The sequence below is a fragment of the Chlamydotis macqueenii genome, chromosome 1, assembly GCF_036417535.1.
Source record: "Chlamydotis macqueenii isolate bChlMac1 chromosome 1, bChlMac1.mat, whole genome shotgun sequence".
Classification (NCBI taxonomy): Eukaryota; Metazoa; Chordata; class Aves; order Otidiformes; family Otididae; genus Chlamydotis; species Chlamydotis macqueenii.
The window spans coordinates 24,202,984-24,219,952 of NC_141556.1; the positions used below are offsets into that span (position 1 = coordinate 24,202,984).

The 16,969-nt window shown below is 41.8% G+C and overlaps 1 protein-coding gene across 2 annotated transcripts in view; it reads left to right on the plus strand.

Moving 5' to 3' along the window:
• Window positions 1–2,929: 2,929 nt before the first annotated feature.
• WASL (WASP like actin nucleation promoting factor) overlaps window positions 2,930–16,969 on the plus strand; it is a 54,309-nt gene continuing 40,269 nt past the window's right edge. For both annotated transcript variants that reach the window (XM_086747186.1, XM_086747191.1), the window contains exon 1: window positions 2,930–3,355. In XM_086747186.1, coding sequence (XP_086603312.1) covers window positions 3,236–3,355 — 120 coding nt within the window. In that variant the 5' untranslated portion in view covers window positions 2,930–3,235. The remainder of the gene's footprint in view (window positions 3,356–16,969) is intronic.

The following is a 16,969-nucleotide window of genomic DNA, read 5'->3' on the forward strand; positions in this document are numbered from 1 at the left end:
AAGCAACTGCCTCTTCATCTTATGGAAAATAAGAAAACCAAACTGTGTGAACTAAATTCAGCACTGGGACAAAAACCAAGATTTGAGAAATGCAGTGATTCTACGAAAATAATAAATCTTTGGAGAACTAACAACTTCTTGCATTTAGGTAATTCAGATTTTGATAAAACCTTTAAAAATATTCTGATTTGTAGCACTAGAAAAATGAACTTTAAGTACAAAGTTTTCCTCACCTTTTTACTCCTCTTTCAATTGCAGAATGTGATTTCTGAAATTGTGTGGATATTTAAACTCTGAAACTCAAAGTATGAAAGTATGAAAAATTACTGTAGAGGTCCACATTTAAAGACAAAATTCAGATATATGTTTCCTGGCAAAGATTAAGTGTGACAAGGATAACAAAACTTGTTTATTAGATAATTAATTATAATATAAACCTTTAAAATCATCGTGCTTGTTTATATTGACACACGTTACATCACCTCCAATGTATTTCAGTACCTTGGTGCTACGAGCTGGTACCCTGAAATGGAAAAACACAAAAGAAGCTTACAGACATCAGCAGTGGGTAACATCGCTTGAAACCTGACTACAGGGAGAAATTCAGAGGAAAGCCTCCGATAAGCAATGACAGCAATTTCCCTAAGAAAGGCCAGAAAGAGCACTGCAATTTCTTCAAAATACAGAAAGGTAATTCTAGCTGGTGGCTTTCCTTGAGAGAACTTGCTTGAAATTGTACGTTTTATGCAGGAATAGCAGCTCTTTGCTGATGTTAGTGCAAACAAACAATAAGGCAAAAATCTACTTTTCAATGGGTCCCTTGGACTCATCACCAGATACTGATATTTCCATTTCCCTTCAGGACTTGCTGCTTTGCCATGATACAAAAACAGAAACAGCTTTTGCATAATTAATGAAATGCAGGGTCTGAAAATAGTCCTTTTTTCCTTCCCTTTCCTGCCTACCTCTATTAAAAAAGCAAACAAAATCCAACAATAGAGCCTGAAGGTTAAAGGGCCCTTACAAATAGCTACCAGTCAGCTAGTTTGAGAAGAACACTATGAAGCAAAACATATCACCCGTCACATCCAGAACTCTCTTTGAATGGCAAGATCTACACAGTAAGGAACAAATAGTAAAAGTTAACAGAAATTAGGAAAAAAAATAAAGGAACATAAGGGGTCAGAGAGATGAGGAAGGTGTACCCATCAAAGGTGTACTGCACTTTTAGCTATTTACACTGAGACTACCAACAGAGGTATTTAAATTTCCTTGAAATGGCTTTGGCTATAAAATGTTAGTTTGTTTTGTGAAATTAAAAAAAAAAAACAAGTGTGTTGTAAAGTGCTTCCATGTATTTTATCTTTACGTACATTTTCAGTGAGTGAAATGTTGCCAGCATTCTTTAGCTAAAATATTTCCCCTTCCACTAAAATATGCACATACTTACATAAGAAAAGAATGAAAACTGAAGAACCTAGAATTGCTGAAAAGTACTTTGGTTCCTACTGTTTGTTTCTCCCTTACAGCAAAGGAGATTGAGGAGTCCTGTATATGCAGATTTAATTTTTTTTTTCTATTCTGGAAGCTCAGAATTTTCCACTGTCCTCTCCCTTCCTTACACTTTTGGACACAGTTACAGGCTCTTTTAAGTACAGGGAAAAGGGCCTATAAGCAGAGCAGAAGGTGTTGCCATCTGTTGCCGCCTTATCTTTTGGAAGATAAGAAGTCAGTACAGCTTTGTACAAAGACTTGTGTTCACAGGTTTTCCTCCTGTGCTTCTTCAGTTCTTTCCTATAATACAAAGTAAATCACCATGGGGTGACTGCTTTACTACCCTCCAGGTGGACAATTAATTTATCAGAGGATGTGAAGCTCACACATTCTTCACCTAAAAACACGGAGAAAACTAGCAAGGTGCTCACTTTGACACTTGGTTTTCACCTTTGCACACAAGAAGCACGAGCATTTCCTTCGTGCAGCTGAACGCCAGGCTGGGCATAAGGCAGCTGTGCTCCGGATCTTCAGGCTTTGAAAGGTCTTCAACCTCCATCCCAGCTAGCTGCTGTCACATGGAGGAAAGCAGAAGGAAGAGAAATCCAGCTGACAAAGGCTGCTGGTTGCATACATGATTTCTCCTCAGCAGCTGACCCCCGGAGAGCATGGAGTACTTACTACTATTTTTAGGCATTTCACCTCAGACTGTAGCAACCTGCATCGGGCAGTGCGATCGCGGCCTCTGCGCCTCCAGGACTGCGCAACCACTGTCCTGCACAACGCGGCGGGGAATGCCGCCAGCTCCGGGACTTGAAGGGAAAACCATGAGGAAACATTTCCCTTTCAGTCACAAAAGCGGAAAAGATTTTCGAGTTACAAAGTACGTCTGGTTTCACTAAAAACTGAAGGGCTTCCAGCACACCCTCACTCCCTCGGCCCGGAAGCCCTGAACGAGGCCAGGCCCCCCCGGGCACCCACTAACGAGCTTCAGTCAAGGCAGCGGTGCCGTTCCACGGACTTCGAGGCCTCTTCGCGCTCCGGGTGACTCCTCCTCAGACGGATCCGGCCTCCCCCCGCCCCTGGGCCGCACGGCCCCTTGCCCGCAGCACCCAGCGGCGCCCTCGGCCCCGCTCCCCATCACGCCCTGTCCCCCCCGGCTCCCACGGCCTCTGGGGCAGCGCCGCGCCGGTCCCATCCGGGCCAAGGGACAGCGGCGGCCACTCCCTCCTCTTCTCCTTCCTCTCCGCTCCTCCCTCCTCCTCCTCCCCGCCCTGCCCGCCTGGCAGGTACCGAGGGGGCGGGCGCGGGCGGCGGCTGCCGAGGCGCGGCCCCGCGGGGCGGGAGAGGAAGGCGGTACCCGCCCCCCCCCCCCCCCTCACGGCGCATGGTCGCGGCGGCCTCCCCTCTGTCTGCCGCGCGCTGTAGTCTCGCCCGCCCCCGCTGCCATGTTGGATCGTGCGGCCGCCGGAGCCGGGCCGGAGTTGGAAGTTTAGCGCCTCTCGGAGGGGCGGACGCGATCGGCCGCCGGCGCGGAGCGGCACCGGCGCGGCTGCTTCCTTCCCCGGGTCGCCGGCAACCGGCCGAGGCCCCGCCGCCCCTCTCCACCTCCCTCCTTCCCCGGCCGCGAGAGGGAGGCTCTGCGATGCGGCTGCTGTGAGGCCGCGGCGGGAGCGGAGGAGGGGGCCGCGGGCGCCAACGGTCGCAGGGCGGCGAGGGCAGCGCCGGGCCGGCCCCGGCCATGAGCGGCAACCCGCAGCAGCAGCCCCCGCAGCCGCGGCGGGTCACCAATGTGGGCTCCCTGCTGCTCACCCCGCAAGAGAACGAGAGCCTCTTCAGCTTCCTCGGCAAGAAATGCGTGGTGAGTCCTGACCCGTGGCGGCGGGGAGGGCAGGGGAGGGGGCGGCCCGCGGTGCTCCCGGGCAGGGGACCCCGAGCCCATCCCCTCCCCGGGCGCGGAGGGCAGGGGCCGTGTGAGGACAGGTCGGCCGGGCCGCCGGGAAGTTGAGGGCTGCGAAAGTTTTAGTTGCCCCATCCCGGCCCCCGGGAAGCGGCGGGGGGGAGCGGCCTCCGCAGGCCTCGCTCCCTGCTCGCCTCGCCCGCAGCACCCCGGGCGGTGGGAGCAGGGCGGGGGTGATGGGGGCGATGAATAGGGGGGCCGCGTTCCGCGGCGTGGATGGCGGGGCTGCCTACCCCTCCGCCGGGCCCGGCCTCGCCCCCTCCGCCGGGCCGGCTCCGGGAGCACTAATAAGGGCTCCGTCCTTCCGCACTCCCCTGTCCCGCGGCGTTGAGCTCCCGGTGGGCTCACTCCTGCCCTGCACCTGACCCGGGCTCCGCAGGAGGAATTGGTCAGCAAGGGAGCAGCCACGGGGCTCGGTGGGAAAAGTTCGGTTGCTCAGGCGAGGCTGGGACGAGCCCCAGGTGCACCTGCGGTATAACAAAGCAGTGTTGACTAAGTTGTAGGCAGGCTCGTATCAGTGCTAGGCCTGCCTTGGATTTAGTCTGTACTTTTCCTAGCCTAAACAACAGGTTCGTGTACTCAGATGCGACTCAAATACTGCATCTTTTCCTGTTTTTATATATATGTATGAAAAGCAGCATAATAGTGTAAAGAAAAAGCCTTGTAGTAAATGTGTCACCAAATACATCAGTAAGCTTTTCATTTTCAGAATACCTTCTTGAATATTAATATAAAACTGTGCTTACGTGTATTACAGAGCTACTCGAAGGCTTCAAAAGTTAACCACTTCCTTTAGAAAATAAGCAACTTTTAGAAAAATATTATTTTTGGGAAAAAAAGAGAAAATGCTTTTTAAAAAGAAATATGTTACCATTTGGAAGCCATTGAAAACTATGTTAGTTGGCTTTCTTATGATGCTTTGTGTCCAATGCTCAGCCTACTAATGTTAGGCGCTGTGCATCTTGCTATAACACTATGAAGAGTATTTCATGAACTTAAAATTGTGATTTAAAGCAGGATATCTGTACAGCCATAATGGTTCCACGTAACTCTTTGGACTTTGATGTGGTATTGTTGATCAAACTGGCTGTTGCAAGGAAAGCATAAGATGTAGTAACTGAACAGGAAGTAGGTGATATTTACATTAGGGTAGGTTAAATAAGATGCTGTCACAGTAACGAAGTTGAATGGGTCAGAAGGTGTGACTGTAAAGCATGTTTTTTGAAAAGTAATAGATCTGTAAAAACACCCTCAATTAACTGAACTACTTTCAGGTGCACACTTCATATGTTTAGCTCCTTTGCAAAAAAAAAAAACAATTTTTCTCTAAATCCAAACCGTAGTGCATGAATTTGTGTGCTTAAGTTGATTGCCAGTTTGTTTTTTTGCAACTTGAATTTTCGTCAAGTGAACACACTTTTCATTTTTGTTACGCTCAGCTGTAACGCTCACCTACTCAAGTTCTCAACTTTTCTGCATAAATAGCACATTGAAAGCAGACTTTGGAGGTAAATATCTTCACAGTGTCTGTTGTGTGATTTGTGACAGGTTGATAGCTTCATAGACATGACTTGCTTTGTATTTTTCTTGAAACTACACATTCTTGTGGTTTTCACTGAATCTTGGATGACTTTCCAGTTGAGGTTCTAGTTGTGGCCTATTCTCTTCCCCTTTTCCCCTAGCCCTTTATGCTCTCTGGGTTAAGCATAGGCACATCTTACTATAGTTGAGGATCTCTGCTCAGTCTTGAGGACTTGAGTGTTGAGGCTCTAGAAATACTTCACCAGGCTTTTTTAGCTTATTGTGGCATGAGCCAAAAATGGTGACAACTCAGAAACTAACTCTTTACCAGAATGGACACCTCTGTCCCTTGGAGGGCAGTGTCTATCAGAGAAGTGGAATGGGCACCTGGCGATGGAAACAGCTTCGGCTAACTTAATCCACAATGCCTGTCTGTTAGAGCCTGATTGTACTCTTCGATACTCTTGACCTCGCCTGACTCAGTGTTGGCATGCTGTGCTGATAAATGCCTTTTTGCTGTAATGTACATGATATTTGATCACTTGATATCCGTGTTTGAATTATTCAGTAGTGAAACTTCAGACTATAAATGCTACTTTTAAAGACAGGAAAATCTTTTGAGTTTCATAGGATGCTCCAAGCTTGCTTTCCTAACCCTTGAATTGTCTATGCTGCCTGGCTGCTACAGATGGTGTTCCTGTCAGTGTGGGGCATGGATATGCTACTGGATGTGAAGTGCATCTGCCATATTGACATAATTTTAGGTTATGTTTGACTTGACCTTGTGTGTAGGTCACTAGTGAAATGAATGCCAGAGGAACCGTTGAGACATTAAACTGTGATCCTAGATACTCTTTTTGTAGTAATAATTTATAGTGCTCTTATGGAGGGCACAGTGTTTTTATCTGTCCTGAGAGGCTCGGTTAAGAAAGCATGTGGTGCTCAGGACTTGATTTATTTCAACAGTCTTTACTTTGACTTTATTTTTGACTGATAACAAGGCAGCTACTTTGAGATAACATTGAGGATTCAACTACTTGATTTTTATTCTGTGGAAAAGCAAATGAAATTATCACGTAGCTTAATGTTGATTGAGTACTTGCAACTTAAGAACTCCGATACTGACATAATTTCGATGGCATCTTAAGTAATGATGACTGGTAAACACAAAAATTATTTGGGAGTGGGGGAAGTAGTGAAGAGCTATCACTCTGTGTGTTGAAGAGGCTGATACCATTTTCTGGACTACTACTGATACTTTCGGAATCTCATTAACTAGTAAGCAAATGTATGTACAGAAGGTTACTGATTTTTTTTTTTTAATTCCCTTTTTTCCGCCACTTGCTAAGCTGTAAAATGCTTATCTGAATCTATAAGCAATTGAAATACCTTTGTCCATTACAGATCAGGTATTCAAAACCAAGCCACTGGCTAATAGTCAAAGCTGCAGCTAGAGTTAATTTGGTTGAAGTATGCATCCAAATGTAGAACTACTTGCAGTAGGTATCCAGCATAAGGTAGTCCTTTAGGACTTCCATTGTTGCTTAGGCATGTAACTAATTTTCATGCAAGTACATGACATTTGTTATCTAGGCCAGGTGTAAGATTTTCTATTTGTAGAAATTTTTCAATAACTTTTTCATCAAAATATAGAAATAAAAGTCTATATAGACTTATGCTAAGGTCCACTGTGAGATTACTTTTGTGTGTATTTATGAAATATTTTTGTGGTTATGGAAGTCTTGGAACTTGGAAGTTTTTGGTTAAGTCTGCTTCGTTATAAATCAGTCACTTTAATTTTGTTCTGAGGAACAATAACGGGTTTTGTAAGGAAAAGCAAATGTTAGATGTCTCACTGATAATTTTTAATACAGAAGGTACTTTTATAATTTACATTATTAACGTTGGTCAGTAATGTCACTGACAAAAAACTGGTTGATTCTGTAGAAGTAATTTTATATGTGCAAGAGGTCTTAGGAAAGAAAACATGAGAAGTGTATACTCAATAACGTTAGAAGTAGATAATGGAGTGTTGATATTTTTTACTGCTTAGAAGTGGGACTCAGCACTTGGATAAGGTGTAAAGAGTAAAGCTAGGAATGGGTTGTTATTTGTAAGATGTTGCCTTGGTTGATATGATAAACAGGAACTGGTAAAGAATGCAAAAAGTAAAGTAAAAGCAGCCAAAACAGTTTTTTGAAAGTGCATGTGACCTGAATAAGATTGTATGTCAGACCCAAAGGACAAATTACGATAGTAATTGAGATAAAACAAAATAAAAACCTGAATGGCAGTTATAGCTCTTAATTTATAAGAATTAAAGGTTTTACCAAGAAAGGACCTATAAGATTACTTGTGCGTATGAAAACAGCATGAGCCTAAGACTTGAAGGTGGACTACAGGTCTGAGTAACGAGCATCTTCATGTGGCTGAGAAGTGTTGAGACTCTTCAGTTTGAGTCTAGCTGCAGGCTGTATATCCAAAAAAGGTTGAGACTGTAGTTTGAAAATAAGTTGTCTCTTGAACAGATAGGAAGAACTAAGCCATCAATTCAGTGGTGGTTTTCATCTTTGCATGTTTTTTTTAATGAGATGCAGAGAGAGAAGACAGTGTAAAGGATAGGGTATTGTGAAACAGAAGAATACTGGGAGTTATGCCTGGATTTCTTTTGAGAAAGAAATCTTCAGATGCCTCACTAGTATCTACTGGAGTCACTTCCCTAAACAACTTGTCAGCAATAATCTTCCCTTCTGGAGGGAATTACATAGATTTTTGACATTTCCTCTGAACCAAACCTGTGTGTACAAAACTAATTTTCACAGGAATGGGTCAGATCAGACTCTTCAGAGCAAGCGGCTCGGCCATCATCCTCAAACTGTCTCCATGTACCTATAGTAGGGTTACTTATCATAAAGTGTCTCTCATGCTTGTTTTCCTCACAGCTTGCTGTTAAGCTAAGGTAGTGAACTATGCTGTAAACAGATTGTTTATCCATGGATGAAAAATGTTTTGAGACCACATGTGAACACCCTACAAGGCATTGCATCTCATAGCTGCTTGTATTTGAGACAAAGCATCAATTCACAAAGTGTGGGATTTGGTTCAGGAGTAAGAGACAGAAATTTAGGAGTTAAAATCCCATAATTGTCAGTAGACAACACTGGCTGTCATCTAAATTTCCTATGCCACTTACCTTAATACAGAAACTAAGAATTATCAGCTGAATTCCTGCCTTTGCTGCATTGACTGCAGTGGTTACATCTCTCCTGACCATGCTTGTACATGTGCTAGATGCATAAAGCTGTGTCTTGATATGCAAGGTGAGTCCCACTACCAATTTCTCTGTCATGAAGATGCTGCTAAACAGAAGGTGATCTAGTAATATAGGGCTGGAACAAGTATCTCAATTTATTAAGGCTTCAGCGCTCTTGCATTCCCTTCTGAGATACTTTGTGGATCTTTTCTCTGGTTTGGAGGTAGTCAAGTGCTGCAAGTGTCTTAGCATCTCTGTGGTTAATCAGCTGGTGAAGTATGCCATTCATACTCCTGATAATGTGCTCTGGAATGCTATAGTATGCAGACGCAACAGGATGAAAACAATTTATAGTCACAAGCTGTTGTGTTGTAACTTACCAGCTCTTCACAGTTAACAATCAGGTGGATTAAAAAAACCCACAAAGTTTTAATGTAGGATTCAGATGAATAGTCGTGTTTTGACTGCAAGATTTCCACCAAGATGTCCATACACCACATCTTTAGGAGAACACCTAAGGAAGAAGTAGTTTCTTGTTAGAAGATAAAGATTTATTTTACTGTTTCATGACAATATGTAAATGTAAAGACTGTACTTTGTTCTTCCTTTAATGGAGAACTGATGTGATTTCTCTGCATTATCTGATCATAAATATTGATTTGAGTCTGTTACCACTAGAATGTTTCCACTGTGAATATTTCTTCTGGGCTTCTCGGGGTTTAGTATAAGCCCTATTTGTAGCAAGTAGAGTGTATAAGATCCATCTTATACTGTGCAATTTCAGGGTGAAAAGATGATAATGGAGAATGTTCTAAGTTTAGATCTCAAATATCTTCTTTTGGAGGAGTTCTGGGATTTCTGCCTGAAAAAAAAAAAAACTTCACTATCTTTTCTGTGAAGCTTCTTATGACCCTTGTTGCTCTACTGTTAGTATCTCTAGTAGTGCTGGAATTAAGAACTTGTTTATTACTCTCACTGGTAAGTAATGGCTGCAGGTGCCAGCAACAGCAGCAATTGCCACTGGCAGCTCCTAGTTGAGTACTGTCGTGGGTGAAGTGTTGAATGGTTTGTATATGATGAGCAAATATCATCTAGAAACTTTGCAGTAGTTCATTAACCAATGTGACAAAAGTCCTGATTCTTTCATTGACCTTTTATAGGCAAAGCTGTCTGCAGTGGAGATGGGGTTTGCGAAGCTTTTAAGAGCTCAGTTTGTCAGAGAAAGTTAAACTTAAACCGTTCACTTAGAGCCATGTTGTAAGTTGGTGTCATCTCTTCCAGTGAGTGTGTTTCATAGACTGATCTCGTGAGGAATCTTTGTAGTACAGAAATAAAACTCAGTATAGTGCAGGAGACTTATGATTTCATGACCTAATACCTAGATAATAAAATATAGGAAGTAGCAAAAATGTGTCATGGGCACTAGACAGAATTGCTTATTGGTAGGTTAGGGTTCCTCAAGAAAGGTTGGCATTATGTGTTGCTTGAGCACAGAGGGATATTTTTTTATTGGACAGTTTATTTTCCTTGTAACAGTAAATCATATAAAGTGGATTTAGTGGAACTAGAAGTATATCTTCATGGGTGGTTTTAAACAGCCCACTCTACTGGGACATGACTCAGATGCTGTGCAAGATAGTTTTGTTTCTCAAGGCATTTGCTTGGATACACTGCCACACTAACTTCTGTGGCTTTCAGACATATTTATGCCTGGATAACCAATAAAATTGGCACAGTAGATGCACAGTTACCTTCAGGGACAGTTGCAGTTAAATTCGAAGATTCTGAAGTGTGCTGTGATCTTCACGTGACAGGAGCAGTGTACTAGAAGGGCCAAATGGAAAAAGAAGAGATGTAATGCAAACAATCATAGGTCTAGTTTCTTAGGAAGCTGTTAACTTCCTTAATTGTTCAAATTCAGTAGTGTATTTTCAGTTACCTGTGAGTTAAAGGTAGACAATTTTCCTGACACCTCTTCATGTTTATGCAGTGAGTGACACTTCAGACATCTCAGATTAGAATGCCTGTATTAAGAGTATATGATTCTGGAAGAAGTTCATTAAATGGATTACTCAGTTCCTGTAGACTTAATGTTCTGTGGAGAAGAACGTTGCTGGCAAGGAAACTGTTGCTGCAGAGCTCCACAGCATACTGGCAGATTTGCAGATTGGAGCTCACCTTAGGCACTTTCATGCATGTATCCCCATCTTGGTGAGACTGTTTTCCCTGTGCTGTTTGTTTGGCTATTGCTAAAATCCTTACTCTAAGGCAGCTTTTTTCTTTTAAGTTTGCTGAAAAACTGTATTCATGCATTTTCCAGTTTTCCAGTGTGTCTAGGTTAAAGCTGAAAGATCACATTAAGGCTTGCTAATCAAGGTCACAAGTGTTTCCATTTCTGTAAGACAGTTTCACACACCATCTTCCCCTTCAGAGCCTGATGTGTATTTCAGAATTTTCCCTGCATTCATCTAATTTCTCTTCAAGTGAATGTGTTATTTTGCTTTTTATCTCCCCTTGTTAATTAGCCACTATGCAGCATCAGAGTGCTGTAGTTATATGGAACATATCTGTGCTCACCAAACATATTTTGTATGAGAGGGTACTGTGCCTGCAATTTGAGAAACACTGACCTAATGAGAGGAAAAAGTGGCTTTCTTGTCTCTGAAAAGCTAAGAAAACTGTGTTTCATTATTTGAACTCTTAATTATGGAAAGATAACTCTTGTCTCTAAGATTGTAAATACTTTTAAATAACGTATTTACTTTAAGTGTTATTGATGATGGTTTTCCTGAAAGTTAGCCAGCATTTGGTGAGACTATTTACAAGAAAGGTTAAGTTAAAATATGGATTCCTAAAGAACATTCCCTGAGTATTAAGTAACAAGACCTAGTACTTGTCTTGCTGTCTAGGCTGAAGAACAACAAGAATGTTTGAATATGGTAACTTGGCACTAAAATGTAAATGCTTTCTCTCCCCTCAAGGTGACAGCTAAGAGATTTACTTATCTCTGTGTGATTTGTGGATAAGAAAAGAAATGGGAATTAATTTGTTGTGTTAATATCTTTCTATGTTAGGGATAAAGAAAAGTAAAAGATGTTTACAAAGTTCTTAGTACATTTTGTAATAGAAGCAGTAATTTATTGACTTAAAAAGAATGTTGGTTTCTGTGTAGAAAATAAAGCTTTAAGATTTTTATATAGCAGATTATTGTAAAGTTAGTAATGATATTCTAGGAATCAATTTAACTGCTATTTCTTTTGTAAGCCCTGTCCTGCACAGTGACCTCTGTCCTCCAAATCTTGTTTCTCAGCTTTCATCAGGGTCTCCTTGCACTCTTACCACACACACTCTTTTTTTTGAAACAAGTTTTATCTCCTAGCAAATGGGTGTCCTCCTCTTGTTTCCTCTTTCCTTCTTGTACCTCAAGTGCTTCCTGATCTTCCTTTCTCCCTTCATCCCTTGCATCCATAATCTGCACAAAGATCTCCAGATAGAAGTGTCTCTCCTCCTCACCATTCTTCCTTCCACTCTTACCTCCCTATTTAGTTCCACAAATGCTTTATTCTTGCTGATTAACTTTGTCTCATCAGACATGTAGTCCTACCCATACCCAGTACTGGGACAGACATGGGTTGTATTCTTCTAGTTCAACAAAGCGTTGCATGAGGAAAGAGATGAGGAGAGGAGACAGTCTTTATACCAGCCAGCTGTTTACTACTTCATACAGAGAGCGCACTTCAGCCTGAGATAGACATTAGGCGTTTCTCTCCTATTTCATCGTCACTGACCCAAAGTCATTGTTAATGTTGCTATAGAAAAGAGAATGTTTGGTTTACAAGAGAGAAGGAAGCAAAAACCAGAATATTATATTCCTCGGGCTTCTTGCACTGCTCCACCCTCCACTGCTGCTTCTCCAGGGAGGACCAGACTCTCCAGTTCGTAAGCTGCTATATTAAGAAACTGTATACTGGAAGATACAACTTCAGCAACTCTACAGGCTCAGATTTGAAACCACAGAATTGCTTAGTTCTACTTTGAGTGAACTGTAAGTTATTTCCTGCTCCTCTAACCATGTGACAGCTCTCTCAGCACAGCTAAGATGTGGTCATTCTTTGTAAGTAGGCATATTTTTCCTTTACTCCCCCTCAGTCAGCCAAAGCAAATAGAAACATCACTTGGCTTGTGACACTAAATATACACAAAGGCATCCAAATAGGCTTCTCTCTGTAAAACTGTGCTTGATTTTTGTGGTTAACTGAAAAGAGGAAGAAAACTATGAACATCCTGTAGTGGTATGTGTTCTGTGTGATACCACAGGCAAAAGCTTCCCCTTGTATTTGCAAAGAAGGAAGCGGTAGTTTCTAATAAATACAATGCAGGGCACTTTTTTCTTCATCTGTCTTTGTAGTTAAGAGTATCTCAGGTATTAAATTCCTTTTATAATTGGGCACACAGAATTATTAGCATTTATAATAGGTTTGTCTCTGAGAGATTTGTCCATATCATGTTCAGGTACCAATATTTACATACTTGAGAGACTGTTACTAGGTCTGTATCTCTGCGCAGAGCATGTCCTTCTTTGCCTTAGTTCAAGCATGAACAAGATGCAACACACCTAGTTGCGTTACGGTTTTGTTTGATAGGCTGAATGGAGATGGATTTGATGCTAAATGTTTCTCTAGGAGATGTACATCTTACTCCATGTCAAGGTTTTAACTTCATCTTTTTATGTCACTTAGGAGGTCTCTCTTGCTTCAGTTCTTCATTGAGACTTTTCTTTAATAGTCTCTTTGAACATCTCTGGCCTTTGCCTGAAAACAACAAATCATGTCTGTTCCTCTGTTCATATTGTTTAGATGAGCATTGCTTATTGAACAAGTGTTCCTGCTGCTGCTCCAGGTTTCACACTGTGTAACCAAAGGGTCCATCCCTCATACTGACCAGACCTGTCTGGACCGTACAGCTTTCTGTCCCTGATAACCACAACAGACAGGCTCAAAATGTACCTCCCAGGGTACAGTGAAACTTAGTGGCAGAAGGATGCATCTTGTCCTTTCTCTCACCTCTGTTCTGTCAGCCAGCTGTGCTAACATACTGATGCTAACAAACTGAAGTAGGGCAGTAGCATGAACTCAGGCACTATTCTGTGACTGTCCATAGTATTTCATTTGTTGGCACACTTCCTGCTACAGATTTGGGTAATGTTAGTTAGTACTTGTCCAAATTAATAAGCATGGTTTTGGGAATGGAATGGTATAAACACAGTTCCTAATAGATGATATGGGTAGGGCCATCCTTACCCAATTTGTGTTGTGTTGGGAGGACTAAGAGTTCCTCTGTGCAGATGTGCATTCTACTGTATCACTTTTCATCAGATCCAGAAAGAGCCCCTTGTCCTAGTTTGCACAACCAGTGAAAACTATCAGGAGACAAAAGCAGCTGTAGTGCTAGGGGTGGCGAAGTGTCTGTTCTCACATTGTCTGTAGCATGTACGTCACAGAATAAGGGTCAGCTCTGCTGCTGTTCTCATGACTGTCCTCTTTGACATCAAACCAGAGTCAAACCTGGTTTTCCTGCCAGCAACAAAGTTCAGTCTTGTCTCCCTGCTCCTAGAAATTGCTTTTGGAAACCTGAGAAAATGCAGGTGACTAGAAGTTTCCAGCAGATGAAAGTGTGCCTGTGCATGTAGCAGCCTACTGCAGTGGACAAATGATCAAGTGCATCTGACATATTATGAACACAAGCTCATAATGTTCCTGATTCTTCTTCTCCAGTTTCAGGAGGGAAAAAAAAAAAAGCTGTTTTGCCTTCTGCTAAGGAGATCTGTCTGGTAGCTGTGCTTCTACAGACTGCATTAGGTACAGCAGGGGTGACCTTAAGGGCTGCTGCATTTCACTTACTGTACTACTTGATTTCAAAGCACTGACTGACCAAGAAAATGAATTCCTATCTAGAGCTTTTTTTTTTCTGATGAGTAGTTTGTAAGTAATTTCAGGAAAGTTCTGTGCATCTTTAGAGACTCCAGGGATGTGCTGAGGTCTCTTGGAAGCTTCCCTGCGGCTGTATTTTGAAGCATTTTAGCAGTTTTCTCTCAGTTCAGATGCAACAATTTGTTTCCCACTTGAGGTCTAGAGATAGTTCTAGGGTGTGAAGTAGCATGATTAATGATAACTTCATCATCACATACTCTATCTGTTCTGGTGTCTCACCTTAAGCATTGATTCTCTCTGGGATGTAAAGGTGCAGACTCGGGAACCTTCTCAGTTCTATCTTCTACATCCACTAGATATGTTAGATGGTGTGCCTCAGTTCTATAGGCACATACCTGAAAGTTTTTTGTCTCTCCCACCCTCTAGTGTCTTTTCCCCCTTAAGCCATATTTTTTTTCCAATGGCTGCTTTTATAAGTCAGCACTTGCAGGAACTGGACCTCTAGCAATGCTCGGTGCTGTACAAGCAGTTCTCCCACAGCTGGTAGTCTTTGCTTCAGAGCAGAAGGGAGATAACAATCCATCGTGGATTTAGAAGCTGAGTGCTTTTAGTCTTTAATTTCAGTTTGGTGACTTGCACGTCAATTCTGGATGCGATAATTGCTCTAGCGATGAAATGACGCAAAACCAATATCCCTATCACTGGAAATAACTTCTCCAGGGTCACCACATACAGAGAATATCACTATGATGCAGGTCTGAATTAACAAAGGGCATTACGTACTTGGCTTACTCCAAATAAACAAACCAGCCATAAATGAGGATGTCTGCCATGTATCATCAAGGCTGGTTTTTCACTTCATATGCTTTGGGCACTGTGTTGAAGTGCAGTGTATTGTCGTGGTTTGTCAGAGTAACCTGGTCATGAAGTGAGGTGACTGACATGTCAGTTCTTAGTCTCTGGGATTCTTCGGAGGGCTGTAGTGTTTGTCACAGAACTGAAGCTTTTACATGGGGACTGGCAGATTTAAAGATCTGAGTTCCACATCAGCTAATATGCAACTCTCAAGTTCCGTATCATATTACACATCACATGTTGGATGGCAGAGGCCACCTTCTGAAGGATGCACTTTTGTATAACAAATGTTCTGTAGGACACTTTAACTGGTAAAGTTGGCTAGCCTTGCAATTTATTCCATAAATCTGCTTCACCTTCTGCAAATAGTCCACATGCCCAGGAATGGATTCTGGACTACCAAGAAATCAGGATTTTTTTTTAATTATTTTTTAAATTTGTTTCTGTTTCCCTTGGCTTGGTCAAGGTCTAGTTGTGTTGCTGGCATACCTTCATTGATGTTTGTACCACAGTATTGAAGTTTCTGGCAGATCATTTAATTGCTAGATCTTTTGAGGACTCAGTTATACAGACTTTAATCTGCTGTTCGTAAAATTTTCCATACAGAACATCTAGCAACCTGTTAATGGATTGCTATTATGTAGGTCTCACTCCTGTGATTATTTCTTCCAGGAGACTGGAAAAAATATCCTGTTTCTATATGAATATAAAGTCTTTTGAGTAGAGTGTCATTTTCCTTGAACTCTGTCTTAATTGAGTAATCAGCTTGTTTTCTCTGAACTGTATACTCCTGGCTGGTATTATCTTTCATATACTCATGATCATTCTGTTTCTGTGCTGATTGTGCATATTGAGGCTGTTCAGGTGCTCAGAGCAATTGGTGTAGTTAGTTGATCACAAAGAAAAGGAATATCCATACAAAAACTGGAAACTCAGTGTCTGCTTTGACAAGGGGTACCTTGTTTCAATCATTGGGATTTAAGTTGTGTCAGTGCCCTTGTAGAGGAATATTTCATTTCCAAAGGTGTTACACATCTGAAAATATTAATCAGTATGCCATTACTAACCTTTTTTCTGGTTAACCGTTTTCTGGTTAACGGTTACACCAGTATAAATGAACACTTTTGTTCTGTAAGTGTGGTGTAACGATATACCTGCTGCCGTTATACTGTCATAAAAGCAGTGAAACTTGTCGTTGCAGAAGTGGAGGCTTTCAGAAAAGTGACAAATACTTGACCTGACAGTAAGGCTGCTGCCAGTTCTCCCGAGCAGCAGGGACCAGTGACAGTGAGGCTGTTAGCCTCCCTGTCAGCTGTGGAATAGTCTTGGAGACTTGTAGAAAAGTAGATCAGAAACTGAAGCATGTCATGCTTCAAATTGGATGCTTGGTTAGGGTAATTATACTGGCTGCTTGGACTGCTAGTGTAATACAGATTGATTGTTTTCAGTATTTCGTTTTCACTGGGATCGAAAGCAAAGCTAGCTTGAGATATTTTCCGTTAAAGTTACTATTTTGGCTCAACTTGCTGCATTTCTTTAATTCAGACAGTTCTCATCAAAAAGAATAAAGATCAATTTCAGACCTAATGTTTATTCTAAGTGTTATTTGAAACAAATATTTTCTATCATAAGAGTTTTTAAAATATCTTAAACTACTGTGTTCATGTTAAAATTATATTGATGTGGCTTCGTGGATTCTAAACTCTTGTATTGGTCTAATAAATACTGATTTTCTTTATTGTAAGCTTTGTTTCTCACACAAGATCTAGTGCTACTTCAGGAGCGTTGTAAGTTGTGTGAAATAATTTCTGTATAATCTGTAAAGGCTGGTATGTATTTTTAACTGTTCATGTAGTGTGTTTGAACTAACTGTTGAACAATGTTCACAAGTTGTGAACAGGAATGCAGCAGTACTGGAGAACTAATTATCTTCATTTTTTCTCTGGGGATGTTTTT